We start from the raw sequence: 18,427 nt of genomic DNA on the forward strand, positions 1-18,427 counted from the left end.
TTTTTTAATGTATTTAGTACAGGGTCTACAGGGTCTCACTACACAGATCTGGACTCATAGTGATCCTCCTGTTTTCAGCCTCCAAAGCGCTAAAAAGGGTAATAATTTTGATGCTAAGTACTAGGGTCGACCAGCTAGCTCAGTAGACTAAGGTGCCTGCTCAGGCAGGCACAGTGACCAGGGTTAGATCCTGGCTTGCTGTGCCAGCTCTGCCCTTGGGGCACACTGAGATGCCACTGAGACTGGGCGTGGTGGTACAGGCCTATGATCCCAGCACTTAGGAGGCTGAATACAGGAGGAACACTAGAAGTCTGATCTGCATAGTGAGACACTGTGGACCCTGTGCTAATTACATTACAGAAAAAAACAAGTACATACACATTTAAAGCTTCAACTTGTAATTTTTAAATAGCAACATATTGAATTGTATCCATAAATATCAATGAGTACCATCAGTAAGAATCAAACTGGCTTCCAAGAAAATATTTGGAAGTATGTTAAAATGTTTTAGTAGAAACGTTCTAGCTATATTAAACAAAAACCAAAATCAAACATATCCTAGAGATAGGTGGGAAAACGAAGCAAAGAACATGCCACATTAAGGATTATAAAAATGTTTTCACCACTCAGAAAAACACTATAGAAACAGAACTTCTGCGACCTAAAAACACCAGTAACAAAGAACTTTAAATGTTTCCACTATTACTTCAACGTCAGGACTTTTGATAGTGATGTAAAATGTGATGACTGTCCCCATTCAATGGTGTAAAGCTTTCTATAAATCAAACTTAAAAAAAACAATCTGACCCCATACATTTGTATAATTTTATGGACCCGTTATAGGTAATTTATGCTATCTGAAAAAGCAACACCTTAACACAAACCACCAGAAACAGAAATTAAAGTGAGCCTTTTCCACTCACTCCTTTACAACACTAGAATTTGATCTTACACTCATACAAATACTCAGAGATAGGTTACCAAAGATGAGATCCTGTATTTTCTATAGTAGTAAAAAGGTGAAAATTCTCCAAGTATGGCAGGATAAAAGGACATGTTTAAACCATGAAGTAGTACTTTCACTTTCCGACACAGAACATTACCTAGCCCCAGCCTAAATGCCAAAACATGACAAAATGTCACATATCTCCATAATCTGCTATGTAACACACTATTCGTCATTTTTTTTTTGGGGGGGGTATTTTAGGGAAGAGTCTACAGGGTGTTCAGGGTCTTACTACTAGATCAGACTTGGAGTGATTCTGTTTACAGCCTCCCAAGAGCTGGGATTACAGGTACACTACCACACCCAGTCTCAATTGCCATCTCAACATGCCCTGGGGCGGGGCCTGCATGGCAGGCCAGGGATCCAACCCCTAGCCCCTGTGACTGCTCGCAGGCACTTTAGTCCACTGAGCTATTTGGCCGGTGCTCGTAATTTCTAAGGGAATGATAAATACTATTATAAATGTTCATCTCAAAGCAAGTCTTTACGTCGCTGGGGGGCATGTTCTTGAGGGGACTTCAGAACGCCAGTCTCCTGCTTGCTCACTGTCTCTCCTGGGCTCCTCTCAGGAGCAGGCAGCTTCCTCTATATCTCTGCCCCCAGGATGTGCTGCCCAAGAGATAAGCCCACCCCAAAAGCTGCCTCAACATGAACCGAAACCCCAAACAGCCAGTACATCCTTCCTGTCCCGCAGCTGACTACCTGATGCATTCTATTACAGCAGCACCCGGTTAACTAACACACAGGTCAGGTCCGGAAGGGTGCAGGCACACGCTCAGGTGGATGCGTGTGCACACACACCACTTACTAGTATCAGTTACCTCCATGCAGTAGGAAAGAAACAGTTCTAAGGTACTCACTTCTTTGTACAATTGTTCTGACATAGAAATTTTAATCATAACACATAAAATTGATTAGCACAAGAAATAATTAAAATATTCTTACCACAATTTTTTTCCTCATAATTTTGTTCTTTCGGTGAATCTTTATTAAATACATTTGGCATGTCAGCAGATATATGGAATTCAATTCTTTTACTGCCTACAGGTTGTGGTTGATCAAATACATCTGAAGGTAATAGCACAGGATGTAAACTGCTATTTTAAAAAAAATCATAACATGAGTTTATGATTGAAAACAGAATTCTGAAAACTTACAGATTTAAATTTAAAAAGCTCGTACTAACATTTCCTATACTACAAGCACTGCACAAAATGACTTATATTTGGTGTTTCAATAAACTGATAAATGTGAACTAAAAAATGTTAACTTGCATAAACCTCCTGAAGGAAAGCACATGAATGGTGATATTAAACCCCAGAATACATACTGATACGGGGAAGCCAGTTCACCCTGTTAATACAGGTTTGTACTGCACTGCTAATAGTAACTAGCTACAGGTTAATGATCTTATATAAGAATGTAAAATACCTACTTCTATACAGACAATAGGATTTTATTCTGGATAACAGCAGTATTGATTTCATTCATTTGGTTTTACTGTGGAACATGGCTACCAGAGAATTTCAGGAGGCTTTGCTTCTATTGTAAAACCAGTTCACTGTTCATTACTACTTATTACTTACTACTTGCTGCTATCATTTTAACCTACTACTAGAGCTTAAAAGCATGAGGCTGCAGTGTCAAGACATAGATGGGCATATTTACATATCTCATTTACACTTAAAAAACAAAAATCTACTCCTTTAAATTATGGAAAGTTTTTAAAACTCCTATCTCAATTTGTAACATTAATTTTAAAAATTACAAGGAAGCATGCCAAAATAAAAGCTGAAGATAAGGCTGCAAATAACAGCAAAAGGCAGTATATAAGACATATAAAGATAGTAGTATAACACATGGTAGATTTTGAGACCTGGGATACTCCGTAATACTAAATTCTGGAAAACAGTGGATTATGAATACTCTTGAATCTAGCCAACAGGAGGCCAACAATGATCTAGGTAGGCTGGTATTCCACAGTTCACACCAAGGATCAATGTGAGTTAACCAAGTATATGAGGTACACCAGAACTAGGGAAGATTACCTGTGTGAAGTGGACAAAGAGGTAGCTAACATATGCTTTATTTTTTGTTTCTTCCTCACATGGCATGGCTTTCTCATCTTTGGTCTCTTGGGCTGAAGATTTGCTAGTTCCATTAGCTTGGTCATTCTATGTTGGGGAAAGGAAAAGTAAACAACATCCCTTTATCTAAAAGCACAGTTATTTGAAACGTTCTGTTAAGCTTACACGTCTATTCAGGTATGTAAAATATGTTATAACATGATTTACTTAGCTAACGTGGGATATGTGTATGGAATGAGGATAACTTCTAAGCCACTAACCAGAGATACACAATCTGATAAAACTGCACATTCTAAATTTTGCCTTGCTCCACTTATAGTTTACTCTAAGAGAAGAACTGCATTAATTACGATTTATCCATTTTTTAAAAAACATTTTCACTGCAAACTTCGTCAGCCAAATAAAAGACCTGGACTTAAAGCCAAAAATGGACACGAATCACTAACGTAACCTCTGAACTTTATTATTCTTTTCTTGGCAAAGAGCCAAAAGACCTTATCAATATGGTAATATTACTATCATTATTATTTTGGTGCTAGGGTTAAGCCAAAGGCCCAGAAAGTGAGCTATAATCTCAGTCCTCTTTGATCTCTCATTTTGAGACAAAAGTTCTGCAAAGTCACTAAGCTGCCTAGGTTAGAGCTGAACACGGCACTGCACCACCACACTTGGCTGAAATTATTATGGTTCACTTTCTTTTCTGGGGTACTGGGAATCAAACTCAGGCCCTCATGCCTGCCAGGCAGGTGGTCATTTTCTAATTATCAAATAAAGCACGGACTAAGGATGTTACTGAAAAGCACTGTATGCATAATTCTTGCAAATAATTCATTACAGAAGATCAAACTATGTGAAAACAAAGTTTTCAAATACCACACTCTGAAGTAAATTACTGTGAAAGACTTAGTGGAGACCTTTTCTATTAAGAGTACAGACAGTTGCTAGTTATGTGAAGCTAAGCATACATTTAAAAGTCAATAAATACTTCCTGAATCAATTAATTTTACCATACTTCTAAAGGTTTTGTTACATTTCTAGAAGCTGAAACAGAAGCATGCAATCAAAGGCAGGGATATAAGTCTTTGTTGTCTCCCATGAGGCAAGATGAATTATTAGCAGAATTCTACAGTACATCTATAAATGGAAAGCTAACAACAAAACAACCCCCCCCCCACCAAAACAAGGAAGAAGGGTTTTCGCAAGTCTTCATGCAACATTTTTTACTTACTATCATTATTTAAAAAAAAAAAAAAAGTTCAAAAAAGGATAATTAGGGGGCCGGGGAGATGGCTCAGTAGGATAAGCGCTTGACTGGCAAATGCAAGCATCTGAGTTCAATCCCCAATTCCGCCAAAAAAAAAAAAAAAAAAAAAGGATAATTAATCCATTCAACATTTTAATATTATTTTTTCCATTAACAAACTAAAGAGCTGCCTTCAGCTTCATGCGCTGCCAGTTGCCCTACTGCCTCTATTCAAGCAGCCATTAGCTCCCATGTGGTAGGTCCACACCCATCTATACTTTGCTTCACCACAGAAATAGGGCGTGCATCAAATCACTATTTATGCAGACTGCCCCCATGGCCACTGCCTATCTGCAGACACTGCGCTAGTCTCTGCTTTGGTGCCAGCTCATGTCAGGCTCTCCTTTTATATCTAACTTTTGAGCATGGCGACCCAAGATCGCCATCGTCTTCCTGAATCACGTGCGCAGGCTGGCGTTGGCAACTACAGCCACAGAACCAAAGGTAGGCAGGCACCAACTCTTGTACACTTTGGCTGGAGCAGTCACATCTCAGCACTTATGGTCATGGCTGCTGTCCTACCACCAGAATAACAGCCAGATGTGGTGACCCCTAAAGTCCCAGTAAAATGGAAGAAGAGGAAAAACCCTGAGCAACTTAGTGAGATCCTGTCTCTAAATAAAAAGGGCTGGCACTACAGCTCAGTGCAAAGGCCTGGGTTCAATTCCCAGTATCACCAAAACAAAGCAAACAAAAAAAACCCAAGGAGCTCAGTAGTAAGACAAGTATCAAAGATGATCCAGCTCACAGGGCAGGCCTACTTGCTATTTACAAAGCACATGCTAGGCAATTTCCATTCTTGGCTAGATTGTAGTCTGTATCTGAACATTATTAACAGTTTGCTATTCTTTGTTAGATTCTTTGAAATGAATGTATTTGAGGGAAATAAGCTGTCAAAATACTCATGTAACTTATATTTATTATCTGTAATAGTTTTGTGCTGTAAGGTTACTACTAATACCATACCAGCGAACAATGAAGCACACTTGAGTTTGTTCCTACAACCATCTGCTTACCCTTTATCAGATGACCTTCCCACAAATTGCTTTACGTGAGTTTGAACACCAGATTTATATATATACATTGTTGATTCTATAGCATTGATCTCGGTCACCAACAGATTATCTAAAAGAAGTTTATCTAATGCATGTTGTTTTTCTCCCATACCACACACCCCTTCTTCCTTTTAGGTATACTACACAACACTTCAACACTGTAAGGGCCATTCTGGTCAGCAAAATCAAAAACACACAGCTAAACACTGCGAAGAAAAGACACTAGATAAACCATAAAAACACTCGTACACACTGATACTGAAACAAAAGGGCAAGGGCCACTGCTGGCTTGGGCCTGGAACGTCCTCAGGGCCTGTACAGTAAAGCTTAGTCTTCAGAGTGGCTCTGCTGGGAGCTGGTGGAAATTTTAGAGGAGTCCGGATCTGGTGAGAAGCCGCTAGTGCAAAGAAGGGACGCACCCGCGACAGCAACTATGGGACTGTGGGCTCTTTCTCATTCCAAGACACGTGGTAAGCAGTTAGGACACCACATGCTCTGCTGTGCTTTCACCACAGGCCTTAATTGATTACAGGCTAGAACTTTTAAAGCTGGGAGATAAAAGAAGTTACCTAAGTACCTCGCAATTACGATGCAATGTTAACACAGCCACTGTTCAGACCCAGTTGGAACTGCACATGACAGGTGAGTGGTTTCTCAGCATACGCACCTACCTACACTCAAAAGGTACTGTCAGAGCCCAGCAGGTATGGACTTTGGGCTATAAATAAACGTATTAAGTAGTCAAATTCACAAATGTAAAATTCATAAATAACTATGTTTTCTAATATCAAATTCACTGATCTAAAATTTATGCACAGACATTTTTCTTTAGGTTAGGTTAGAATCCATCCCTGGGTCTTAATCTACAGCCATCACACAATCTCGAGCAGCTGGCGGAACTGACAATAAATTCCCTGTACAAAATTTTAAGAATTACAAGAAAAAAGCGCGAAAAGCACAACAGTCTCTCACACATTCTGTTCCTGGAAAGCTAAACAACTGTTTCACATTGCACACCTCTGCCGGTCCTCCTCATCACTGCTCTTGTACTCCGATTCCTGGCTAGACAGCTCCTCATCTCCCTCAGGCAATGGGGGTTCTGCTGGCGGCTGAGGAGAGGCAGGTGGAAGAGGCGCGTGCAGCGGCAGGTAGTCTTCATACTGAAGGAAAAGCAAATCGCTAAAGCCATCTGTGGTCTTTAAACACTAGACAAATCGCTCCATCTCAGTACTTGATTCTCAATTACAGCGCGATATTCTTTAATACAGGAACGCCTACTGCGGTTTGTTTTTTTTTTTTTTGGCGGAACCGGGAATTGAACTCAGGCCCTTGCACTTGCCAGGGAAGTGCTTATTCTACTGAGCCATCTCCCTGGCCCCAAGAACACCTACTGTGGCAGACCACTAGCTAATCACAAAATTTGCCTTCTTTGTCCCTTAGCTACACTACAGTTTATGAATCTCCTTTACAATTACACTTCATTAAATTTTAACCGATGAAATATGAGTACAAAATACTTCGTATATAATTGTTTATTCCTTCCTGATCTGGGAAAGTACATGAAGACATGTCAGGTTTTCTGAATGACTCAGTAGAGCACAAACTCCCTCTGGCCTATTACTGAAGTTGAACTGACATGCCTGAGAAGTAACTGCTACTGTGTTAAAGAATTTATGTTCACAGCACCTAGTTTAACCTTAGTAACTCTGTAATGTAAAAATCACTGTAATGAAGAATTAGGAAATAATACAGTATAAAAGCATCTAACATCACATCAAATTCTCTATGCTAATGCTCAAAATGATAACAAGAGAATGATTTACGCAATAAATTCTAATAAAAATATTAGCAAATTGTCTTTTCCAAATGAAGCTCTACTTATAAATAAAAGAATGGAATTTTTAATAGCTTAAATGCAACTGACAATGTTCTGATCAAAGAAATGAACAAGACTGCAAGAAACTTTGGTGTCTACTACCAAAGTCATTTATTTCCTATTCCAGCTTCTTCAGTGCCCAGCTTTATTATGAATGTCACATTTACTTTATGTACTACCCTTATTTTCCATGTATAGCAAAGACTTGCATACTTTATCTTCTAATCCCATGTAGAAAATTTGACTTAAAAATCTGAAGTGTTCTTACCATGGGAGGTGGTGCAGTAATTGGTCCAAAAGGTGTGGGCAAATTCATCTTATTCATAAGGTGAAGCACCTTAAAAATTGCAAAACATTTAAAATCACATAATATGAAATAATGATTCAACCTCCATTTCACATGTAATAAAAATGTATGTTACTTTGTAGTAACATTAATTAGTTTACTACAAAGGAGGGCATATCACTTGCCTTTATAATCCCAAGACTAGGGAGAACAAAGCACTCTATCTCAGAAGGTTAGTTTGCTTAAAATGGGTTTTCATGTCTACAATCATTCTCATTACTAAAATGTAGCTCTCTTGCCTTGTAAAACCTACTGAAACACTTTCACATCCTAGTTTCTGGTTATTGTGAGACCATGTTAACAGTCAATAAAACTATATGCATCTGTATTTCCTAACTTAATCTTGTTAATGGCAAAATTTTCAAGCATTTGCTGTTTCAGGTCCACTATGTATGATACATTATAAAGTATGAGGTACAAGGCTGCTGAGATGGCTCAGTGGACTAAGCACCTGCTTAGACAAGCACAGGGACTGGGCTCAATCCCTGGCACCACACACTGAGCCAGCCCTGCCCCTGGGCAAGCTGAGCCAGCCACCAAGACCAGGCACAGTAGCCTACGCCTATAATCTCACCGCTGGGGAGGCTGAAAACAGGAGCATCACTACGAGTCTGAGCTGTGTAGTGAGACCCTGTACCAAAGACATTAAAAAACAGTAAGAGTGAGCACAAATTATACTTCCCAAAATGCTTCTCTTTATTAGCATCCATTTACAACAAGTTTACAAAAGCCTATACCTCTGAGCAGTAATATTTCATTATTTGTCTAGAGTAAGACTGATAAACATCACCGTACGTCAAGAAACTGCATGGAAAATAAATTACTGATTTACACGAATGCACACTTGGCGCAAAGTCAGTGTTACCTACTCACCTGCACATAGAACTTAGGCACACTTGCTAAAGCATTTACTATGTTGGCCAGGATTGCGCTGGAAGGTGGGGGGTACATATACTTGAGGCATGAATTGAGAGGAAAAGTCAGCCTGAAAAAAAATTTTTAAATTTTTATTATTTCAATAATCTATTTTAAGTAAGTTGAGAACATACAAATCTGTTCAAATGATATGCAGTAAGTCCCCAACTTACAAATGAGCTTCGTCTGGGAGAAAGCCGGTAAGTAGCATTCCTAAGTCTGACCAAGGCTCCCACACCTCTGCCACACACACCTGCCCTCCACACCAGCACGGCCTCTGCTCTGGGCACCCTGGGCTCTGGCTGAGCACTGCCCTGCTGGGCAGAATTGCACTGCGCTGAGCACACAGCAGCACAGCATGCCCACATCTGGCAGACACTGAGCCGCTGTCATCACTCGTCCTCATCTATGAATTTCTGAAATGTGTGGTCCATTCGCATCGGTGGAAGTTCACAACTCGAATGTGCCCTGTCGGACACCTTAGTGTAGCATTCACATTTACCCTGGTTCAAAGCTCCCAGAATTTAGGAGGAAATGTGCCTGCTGGTTGTGTCACAGGAAGCACTCCACATCAGAGCTTACTTAGAGCTCTGAACATTTTAATAGACGCTTTCTCTGAACTAAATTCAGTGATTAAGTCTTTACTTCAGAATGTCTATTTAACGTATTATAATTATACAAGAAATACATTTAAACTTTAACAACTTTTTTTTAAAGTTCTAATTGGAACGATGAAATCAAAATAGGAAAACAGAAAGTGCTAACCCGTGGTTTGGTGCAATTCCATTTTCTACTGTTAAACAACCAAATTCTTTTTTTTCTTTATCATCTTCTACAGGATCATCAGACCTAGAATACAGACAAGTTGATCTTATTTTTTGAAAAAGAAAAGAACTTATATGGTCTAATAATTCTCACTGGCTCAAAAAATAAAAGTACAATTTATGCAGTTTCTAGAGGCTCCCCGGTTCTTTGCTGTGTAGCTTTGTTCACATGTATACAGATGCCTAGACTTACCTCTGACCCTCCCCTCAGGATTCTGATTCAATGAGGAGCTCCTGAACTATAGAGTCAGAGCTGGGAACCAAATGCCAGCATCTGAGCTCAAAGGTGCTGCTCATTCACGACACCTTACTGTCTTTAATAAAAGAACTTTATACCATAGGTTGCCATCCAAAAAACTCCAAAATCTGACCTTTCTGAGATTCAAATAGGATGCTGCAAGTGGAAAATTCCATACTTGGCCTCATGTAACAGGGCACAGCCAAAAAACCCCAGGCAAAGTCAGAACACTGAATAAAGTTAAGTTTTAAGTTATGCATGAGGCACATAAACAACAGAAAAGGCTGATTTTATGATTAAAACTTAGGTATTACCCTTACTATAATTTCTTATACACCTGCAAATATGAAAACAACAACAAAAACCCTGACAGCCTTCCGGCGCTGAGCACTTCTGAGGCTGACTCACCAGCCTGCGCTCCGTGCACTGCAAGGGCAGCGCTTTTACCTCACTTTCTCCCACCCCACGAGATCAGCAGATTCCTAAGGCACAACGAGAAGCAAAGCCAGGCCATCTGACTATGCTAGATTTAATAGAAAAGCACATCATTTCTGATTCAAATTATTTGGTTATTAAGTGAAAATAGTCTGATAACTATACAACTGATTTTTTTAATAATAAAAAAAACCCACACTTTTCTTTCACACTTTTTAAATGGCAGGAAAATCTACAGCTCTACTTACTTTTTCTTTTTTTCAGAGCCTGAAGGGGGACAAGGAGAATGAACGCAATCTTGCTCTTTCGCAAATTCAACAACTAAAGTATGACCTAAAAGTTTCAGTTGGTGGAGCCTGGTCAGTGCCTTTAATTAGAAGAGAAGAATGTGGTAATTATCTCAAAAATACTTGCTAGCTACCATGTATCAGAGTGGTACATACACACATTTGTATGTATTTATATACATATTTGTATAAAAATATGCGTATTTTTATTGTTGTTCTTAATGTGTCAAACATTTCCCCGGCTATTTCCCATTTTTATTTATTTACTTACTCCGGAGTAAGCAACTAGTCCAGTAGTGCTAGGGCTCCAGGTCTGACAGACCACACACACTAGCCAGGTACCCCACCACCAAGCCACAGTTCCAGCCCACTTCTTTTCTTTTTCAGGCTATCAAGCCTTTATTACTTAATGAAAAACTACTACATTTGGCCCCTGGCCCCTGCTTGCTGGCACTTTAATCTACTGAGTTATTTGGCTGGCCCTTATATTTGGTATAATTTAACAACAACCACAACAACAAAATCAGGCTAACTCCAACTCTCTACCTTCTCAACTTACAATGTAGAAATCGCAAAATGCCAGAAAATACATAGATTTGCCTCACCTATTATTAAATTCAAACCACAAAACACAGGGAGGCCCTTAACGATGCCACACAATGTATCAATCACAGCCCACCACAGCCCCATTTTTTCTAGTTTCTAGGACAGTATTTTGCACTTTGCTTAATCCGTAACTTCACAATATTTCCTCTCCCTTTCCCTTAGCCTAGCACCTTGCATTCTGAGAAAAATGAAGAAACCAAGTAAGAACTACAGACGCCCCGCACAATTCTACCCACCAGCACCTGCACCACGTGTTCTGTTACATACATCCCTTGTCACAAATTAACGAATACAAATCCAGCTGCATGACTTAATCTGCCGAACTCTAGCCTCTCATCTACTCAAGTCTTCCTCTGGACAGGTGAGGAGGGTATTCATATATAAAGTACTAATTTTCTTCCTCCACTGGATCACATCTAGCGGTATTTCTCAGCCTGAACTTATTTCTTCCTTGAAAATCTCACTTATCAGTATTCATTTTTATTGTTGCAGGAAAAAAGGTTAAACCTTATCTATATCCCGTCTTAACTCTTTTTCTCCTATTCCAGCCAGGTTTATATTTTAAATCAACTGACACTGTCAGAGATAACTACAAATTCTGTACTGCCAACAGTCAACCATTCCCCTTCCTAATACAACACTAAACGTAGTTAACACTCTTCCCTGATACATATAATTCAATTGGTTTCAAGGCTTCATTTTTCCTAATTTTTGCCCTGGTTTACTAATTTTTATGCCTCTATTTCTGGAGGCCCCTTTTCATAATCATGTAATGCTAGAATGCTCCAAAAGGCCCATTCTTGGTCTTCTTTTCTTAAATACATTCACTTGATGGTCAGTTATGATCTGAATCAAAAATGTCCCCAGAGGTGTGTGCTCAGAGGTAGGCTTTGGAGGGTGATCAGATCCCAGGGATGTTTGCACCCCAGTAGGTGAATGTGCTGACAAGTCCACAGCTAAGTGTACTGCTAGGAGGAGGGCTGTTTGGAGGACACAGATGCTGGGGCCTATGGAAGGGCACATGTTTCGCCCTGCCCCTTCTCCTCTGCTTCCTTAGTAAGCAGCTTTGCTCTAGCATGATGTTGGGAGGCTGTTAGAGAAGCTGTTTGGAGAGGGCGTTGAAACTGCTGGTTCTCTTGGGCTGTTCTGCTGGAGGACCTTGCCATGCTGGCTTTCCTGATGAACTTGGTTGTTCCTGTCAAGAGGAGCACGGGACCACGCAGTCACTGAGAATGGCTGCAGTTCACTTTGGGGGAGCTCTGGTCCTCGTCTTAAGGAAGCCATCACTTCCCAGCTCTGGAGGGGAAATGGTGCACTGCTCAGTCTCCTGGAGAAGCCTGTCACACCGGCTTTCCTTATTCCTGGAGGAGCTCGGGACCTCACTGCTGCTGAGAATGGCTGTGCACTTTCGGAGGGGAGCTCTGGTTCTCACTTGAGCACTGCTTCCTGGCTCCAGTGCAGAGCTCCCAGCCTGCTAGCACAGATTTTCTAGCTTCCACAACTGACCTTCCCAGCACAGATCCGTGTGGGGTCTGCATGAGACAGTGTCGCGGGCTCTACGCCCTAACCCGATTTAGAGGAGGTATTGTTATGAGTGATAGATCTTCAGAGTTCCTGCACTCTTTGTATATGATTCTTTGGGTGATTATAAAATCTTATAAAATGTGTCCTGTGTGTATTGTTCCCTTACAAAAATCCCAAACCATGACACTATCCCTATGCTAATGATTTGTGAATTTATTTCTCAATTTTTAAAAACATTCGTGCAGTGCTGGGGGACTGAATCCTTTTTAGGACAGGGCTCCTGTTAAACTGCTAAGTTGCAGCCTCAAGTTTACGAACCTCCTATTATCAGCCTCCTAGAGTACTGGGGTTATAGGCACGTACCACCATGGCTGGCTGACTTCTCAATTTATATTTTCAGCCCCAAACTGCCTTTAAGTCCAGGAACCAAACATACAAGTAATGTATAAATCCCTGAGGTATAAAATGAAAATTTCAAATTTAATACTTCAGAAATTGAACCACTTTTATCTCTCTTAACCCCAACTAACTCTCGAAGAAGCCTTTTTCCATTTCAGTTAATGGTAATTCCAATCTTTCTCATTAGGTCAAAAAAGAATCAACCTTAATTTTTCTTCCTCCATTCCATATACAGGGCATCAACACATCTAGTCTGTTTCTACCTCCGAATGTCCCCATAATCTAATCACTGCTTACCACTTCCACCACAACTATGGTCCAAGCAATTATCATCTCTGGACTAAAATATCGAAATTGCCAGGCATGGTGGAACATGTTTATAACCCAAGCACTCAGGAGGCTGAGGCAGAAGGATTGTTGTGTGAGTTTGAGACCAGCCTAGGAGACAAAGTGAGCTGAAGGCCAACCTGAATAGCACAGCAAGACCTGTCTCAGAAAGACTAAAACAATAAAACAAAAATCACAATCATCTTTCATGAGATTTAGTATTTCTGCTCTTCCCTTTCTTCAGTCTCTTCTCAATACAACCAAAACCATCTTTGCTCAGAATATGCTAATGACTCCTTGTTTGTCTCAGAGTAAAATCAACATCCTCACTATAACCCACACAATGAGGACACTACTCCTCCTCTGATTACAAATCCCACGATTTCCACTTGATTTTGTCTGCTCCAGTAAGTGGACTCTTTAAAAACAGCAGGCATGTTCTGGCTCCAGGATTTCTTGCTCCCCCTGCTCCTCTGAATGAGATGCATTTATTCCAGGCGCTTCCTTAGCTGGCTTCTTTCCTGTCCTTCGGGTCACTGGGGAAACATGATCTGGACAACAACCTGACCCCTCCCAATCCCCATCCAGTGCTCCTTCTATTTATTTACTGCTATTTTTTTTTTACTAGAGCATTTTATCTTCTAAAATGGTAAACAAGTTTATTACTTATAACCTGTCTTTCACTTTCAGAATGTGTCAGCGAGGGGATCTTTACTCTGTTTACTTACATATCCCAACGTCTAAATCGCCTCTTGCACACACCCATGTTAGTATTTTTTTGAACACAGGGAATTGTAGGGCTTACCCCAGGTATAAATTATGCTACCATTTGGATGTATCCTTATTTGCCTCCTTACTTTGTCATACAAAGCAAGTTTTAAAATGCTTCAATAATTTAAGACCCTAAATTAATCTTAGACTTTTTAACTAATAGTGAATCCTTGACTCTCTAAAATGAAGGCCATATGAGCTGAACTTGTTGCTTACAAAGTGGACGTCAGGTATCTATTTTAAAAGATGTATGACTTTATTTTGAATGTTTACTAATTCTCTTCTCTCAGCTACTTGCTCTTACTCTTAACATTTCTTCCTTTAGTTTCTTACCAGCTCCCACTAAGGTCAAGTAAACTCTAGTCTAAGACTCTGACCACTTACTTGCTGGTAACTTATTTAAACGTCTGGTTTCATGTTCTTTCCTCCAAGTTAATCTTGATCTTAAAACTATATGTTCTTCCTTATCTTACTTTACGTATAGCTTACTATAATACACAGTTTATTAGTAAAAGACTTTGAACCATGGAACAATAAAGGGGATCCAAAGTCTCATCAAAGCAGAAAGATCCTAATCTGAAATGTTCCAAAATCTGAAAAAGGCAACATATCCTAAGCAAACATTTTGCCAGCAAGAAAAATTTCCTAGATATCACAAAAGTATTTCAAAGCCTTCTGTAATCTTCCTCTAAGACATACTGAAACAATTTGGCATTTGCTTCAAACTTTACGTTAATGTGGGATACAGTTCTGCCATACATTTTTCTGTGTATTTATAAACATCTACAGTTGAAACTGTTTCACAATTTTATTCATGTACTCTATACGGTCTACAATTCTCTACCAATACATACTGTTTCACACCGCTTGATATTCTCCTCGGACAACTGCAACCCAGAATGTGGATGCACAGGTTGAATACCCCTTCTCTGGAATGTGCACGACCAGAATTCAGATTTGCATTTCCTCAGATTTTAGAAAATCTACACATGCATAAGAAAGCATCTTGGGGTTGGGCCTAAGTCTAAACATAAAATCCATTTATGTTTTTTATCTGCTTTAGAACCACAGCCTAATGTAATTTTATGCAGTGTTTTTACTGTGCCTCCATTTTAACTCCAAGTTCTTACATAAAAACAGGTACAGAATTTCCCGCTTGTAGAAAATACATGAAATTAAAAAATTTCAGATTTTGTGACACTTCAGATTGAGGATGCTCAAACTGTGCTACAATGTAAGGTACCCCTTCTCCCGTACTGATCAGAATTTGGGTTGTTTCTACTGGCCAAAAGTCCTTAACTGATAAAACTGCACTCACTCTTCAATATGGGTCATCGCAGCATCAAGTATGGTCACAGGTTAAAACACTCGTAACACCTACAACCATTCTTTTAAAGTTCTCACTCCTACCTGCTTCCTTCCAGTCTTCCTTTGGACCTTCATACCACTCACACCATTCCATTTTCGACCTGGCCTCAGTTGCCAGGATTCTAAATTGTTTTCTAAATATTTCCATCAAAGTGGTCCAATGATCCTTCAAAGCTGAGATGCCAGATGAATTCACTCTAGTTCTTCATGAATACATTCAATCAAAAAACAACTAACCCGTTAACCCCTACATGCGAAGACCTTCAAAGTCAAATCCTACCAACTCTACATGTACGCCTGTCTTCCCACTGCTCTTCTCATTCCTGCTCTTGCCCTGACAAGAAACAGTTCTCCTCCGGGTCCTCCTCTACTATTTCCCTACACTCAACGGGTGATATAACATCTAGCAGTTACGCTTCCCAGGTCTGATCATATTTGTAGCTAGCTCAAAAGCATCAAACACTTTCATCACACCAAACAAAATTCAACACCTCTCTTTCACTTAAATTCAGACAGTTTCAATCTTTCAATTCCTGTTTCCATTGCAACCTTTGGCTCTTGCCCTACTTAAACTTTCCGTATTACATACGTTTGGTTTTCCCCAAAACTAGAAGATTCACCTCCCCTGTTTTCTTCTTAAAATTCAACAAAACATCAGATGTCTAGTCCAAAGGTTAGCTCCTTTTCAAATTGTTTATGTCTTCCAATATATTTTGTCTTGTACCAGGAAGTTACTGTTATATCCATCATAACTTATTTTTAATTATATAAGATAATTTTAGCGTGCTTTACAGTTAATCTACTAACCTCATGTGCTAAAAAAAACTTGGATAAGCTCTTCCAAGTGAAAAATCAAATGCAGCCTCTTAAGCAAATCTCTTTGGAGAAGAAAATGCTTTTAAAAATATTAGTTTTTAGCTGGGCATCGTGGTACACATCTGCAATCCCCACACTCTGAGGAACTGTGGCAGAAGGACCATAAGTTTGAGCCCAGCCTAGCAAACCTATAAACTGAACAAAACCCTGTCTAGAAAATAAATAAATAAAAAGGGCTGAGGATTTAGCTCTAAATTCAATCTCCAATGCCACAAATATAATAAAATAAAAAATCAGATTAAATTTTAAAATTGTAGTTTTACATTGTCATTTTTATATCAATATTAAAGAATTATAAATTTTTGATACATTTAATAGAAAAAGAAAACATACCTTTATTGCTGCCTTTTCACTGGGGAAAGTAGCAAAAGCTGTATGCTTCTGAAACAAAGTTAAGGCATAAATTATTTCTAATATAATGTTTCTCATAAAAAAATTTCTAACATTTTACCAGTGGAGTTAGATATCTGACACATCAATAAAATCATGGAAAATTAGAAAACTGCATTTTAATTGATTACCAATATCAGTTAGTGGCTTTAAACCATTTTCTGGCTTAGACTTAAGGTAAAAGGATGCTAGGCAGCCTCTTCAGAGAGAGGTATGCAAAGGCAAGCACAATATATTTTACATAGAGAAAAAGTTCAACATACTGTAAGCTCACATGTTTCACTATGCACAAAGGATCCTTATTAAACACACTAAAATATAAAAGATCCCACATGTACAACATGCTAAAATATCTTAACCTTTATGTAGTCCAATGCTAACTTTAAAAATGCTCAACAACAACAAAAATCATTCCTTTTGTTTTGGATTTTACTTTTCTATTAAGTTTCAACAGGAATAGTTCATTTTTAAATTAAATTTTGTCCACATGGCTGACACTGTCATCCACATGGCTGACACTGACAAAAGGATCTACAAACTGTAGTACCTAGTTTCAGGACAAATCCTGAGGGGATTTGACTGACCTTATTAAATACAAAAGTTACATTTCTTGTTATATAGGTCTTGCTCTATCTTGGTCTTAATCATCCAGCACAAAAGTATAAAAACGAGGTATAAAAAGTAAAACCATATTAATATGCTGAACTGTAAAAGGCTCAAGTCAACAACCTCTGGCATTGCCAGTCCTAGGGATAACCCACTACTATTATGGACTACTAGACTATATTGGAATATTTTGCTGAATTCACACACCTACAATATTTAAATGACAATGCAATACCCATCTCTGACAAAACTAAACAAAAAAGGGGGATACCAATGAATGACCATTTTGTATCTGTATATTCATGATAGGACAGACATACAGCTACAGTTTCTTAATTCAATAGAGAGATTTGTTCTAATAGTGTTTGTGGACAGGATATCATGTCTGCATCTTGTACAATGAATAACCAATAAGACAACAATATGCAATGTATTAATTGAAACTGTACTAATACATCAGTTTTGAAACTGCCTCATTGATGTTTCTCAATAAAATCATTAAAAAAAAACCCTGAGAATAAAAAAAAAAAAAAAATTAAATTTTGGGTTTGTTTGTTTGTTCTTGGAGGCAGGGTGTCACTCCATCCGTAGTCCACGCTGGTCTTGAACTCATTACTGTAGCCCAGGCTGGTCTCGTATTCTCCCGCCTCAGCCTCCTGAGAAACGGGGATTACAGGCCTGCGCCACTACTACCAAGCAAAACTAAATTGTGAAAGTTGTGAAACCATCCAAAGTCAGAAGTAAATGAATCATCACATTACTTATGGATGAGCTTTTGTCAACGCTTATACAAGTTGCTTGAGTAAATATATTCCAAATTCTGATTTTTGGCTAATGTCATCCAAGATGAGCTGAACAAGTAAACGCACACTGAAGAAAGAGCATCTTTATCTGCATTTATCGGTACGCGCGACAATCAAGCCCATCAAAATCGGTCTTTTTGCACAACTAGCAACTGACACCTGGCCTGAAAGTAACCGCCCTGCGGTCTCGCCCTACACGGACAAGCTGCACGAACACCGTCAATATTTTAAGGAAAAGAAAGCCATTCAAACAAAACAAAATGTAAATTTCTGTGCAAAAACCTTTACCAGCTGTTCAAATGCTCCCTGAAGCTTTTCGTCCGGACTTTAATAAAAACTATCTTCGCCAAAAAACGTAGTATAGACTTTTTTCTACGCGGTTTCC

At 39.1% G+C, this 18,427-nt stretch overlaps 1 protein-coding gene across 4 annotated transcripts in view; it reads right to left on the minus strand.

Annotated features, from left to right (window-relative positions):
• Positions 1-18,427, minus strand: part of Rnpc3 (RNA binding region (RNP1, RRM) containing 3) — a 28,039-nt gene that overhangs the window by 8,551 nt on the left and 1,061 nt on the right. For 2 of the 4 annotated variants that reach the window (XM_023721727.1, XM_004636969.2), the window contains exons 2-9: positions 16,577-16,624; positions 10,334-10,452; positions 9,354-9,437; positions 8,547-8,658; positions 7,596-7,664; positions 6,469-6,611; positions 3,055-3,180; positions 1,952-2,103 (exon numbers count right to left, since the gene is read on the minus strand). In XM_023721727.1, the coding sequence (XP_023577495.1) occupies positions 1,952-2,103; positions 3,055-3,180; positions 6,469-6,611; positions 7,596-7,664; positions 8,547-8,658; positions 9,354-9,437; positions 10,334-10,452; positions 16,577-16,624 (853 nt within the window). The remainder of the gene's footprint in view (positions 1-1,951; positions 2,104-3,054; positions 3,181-6,468; positions 6,612-7,595; positions 7,665-8,546; positions 8,659-9,353; positions 9,438-10,333; positions 10,453-16,576; positions 16,625-18,427) is intronic. The other 2 variants (XM_023721728.1, XM_023721730.1) reach the window with 2 other exon arrangements.

Source organism: Octodon degus, unplaced genomic scaffold (assembly GCF_000260255.1).
Source record: "Octodon degus isolate 3935 unplaced genomic scaffold, OctDeg1.0 scaffold00084, whole genome shotgun sequence".
Lineage (NCBI taxonomy): Eukaryota > Metazoa > Chordata > Mammalia > Rodentia > Octodontidae > Octodon > Octodon degus.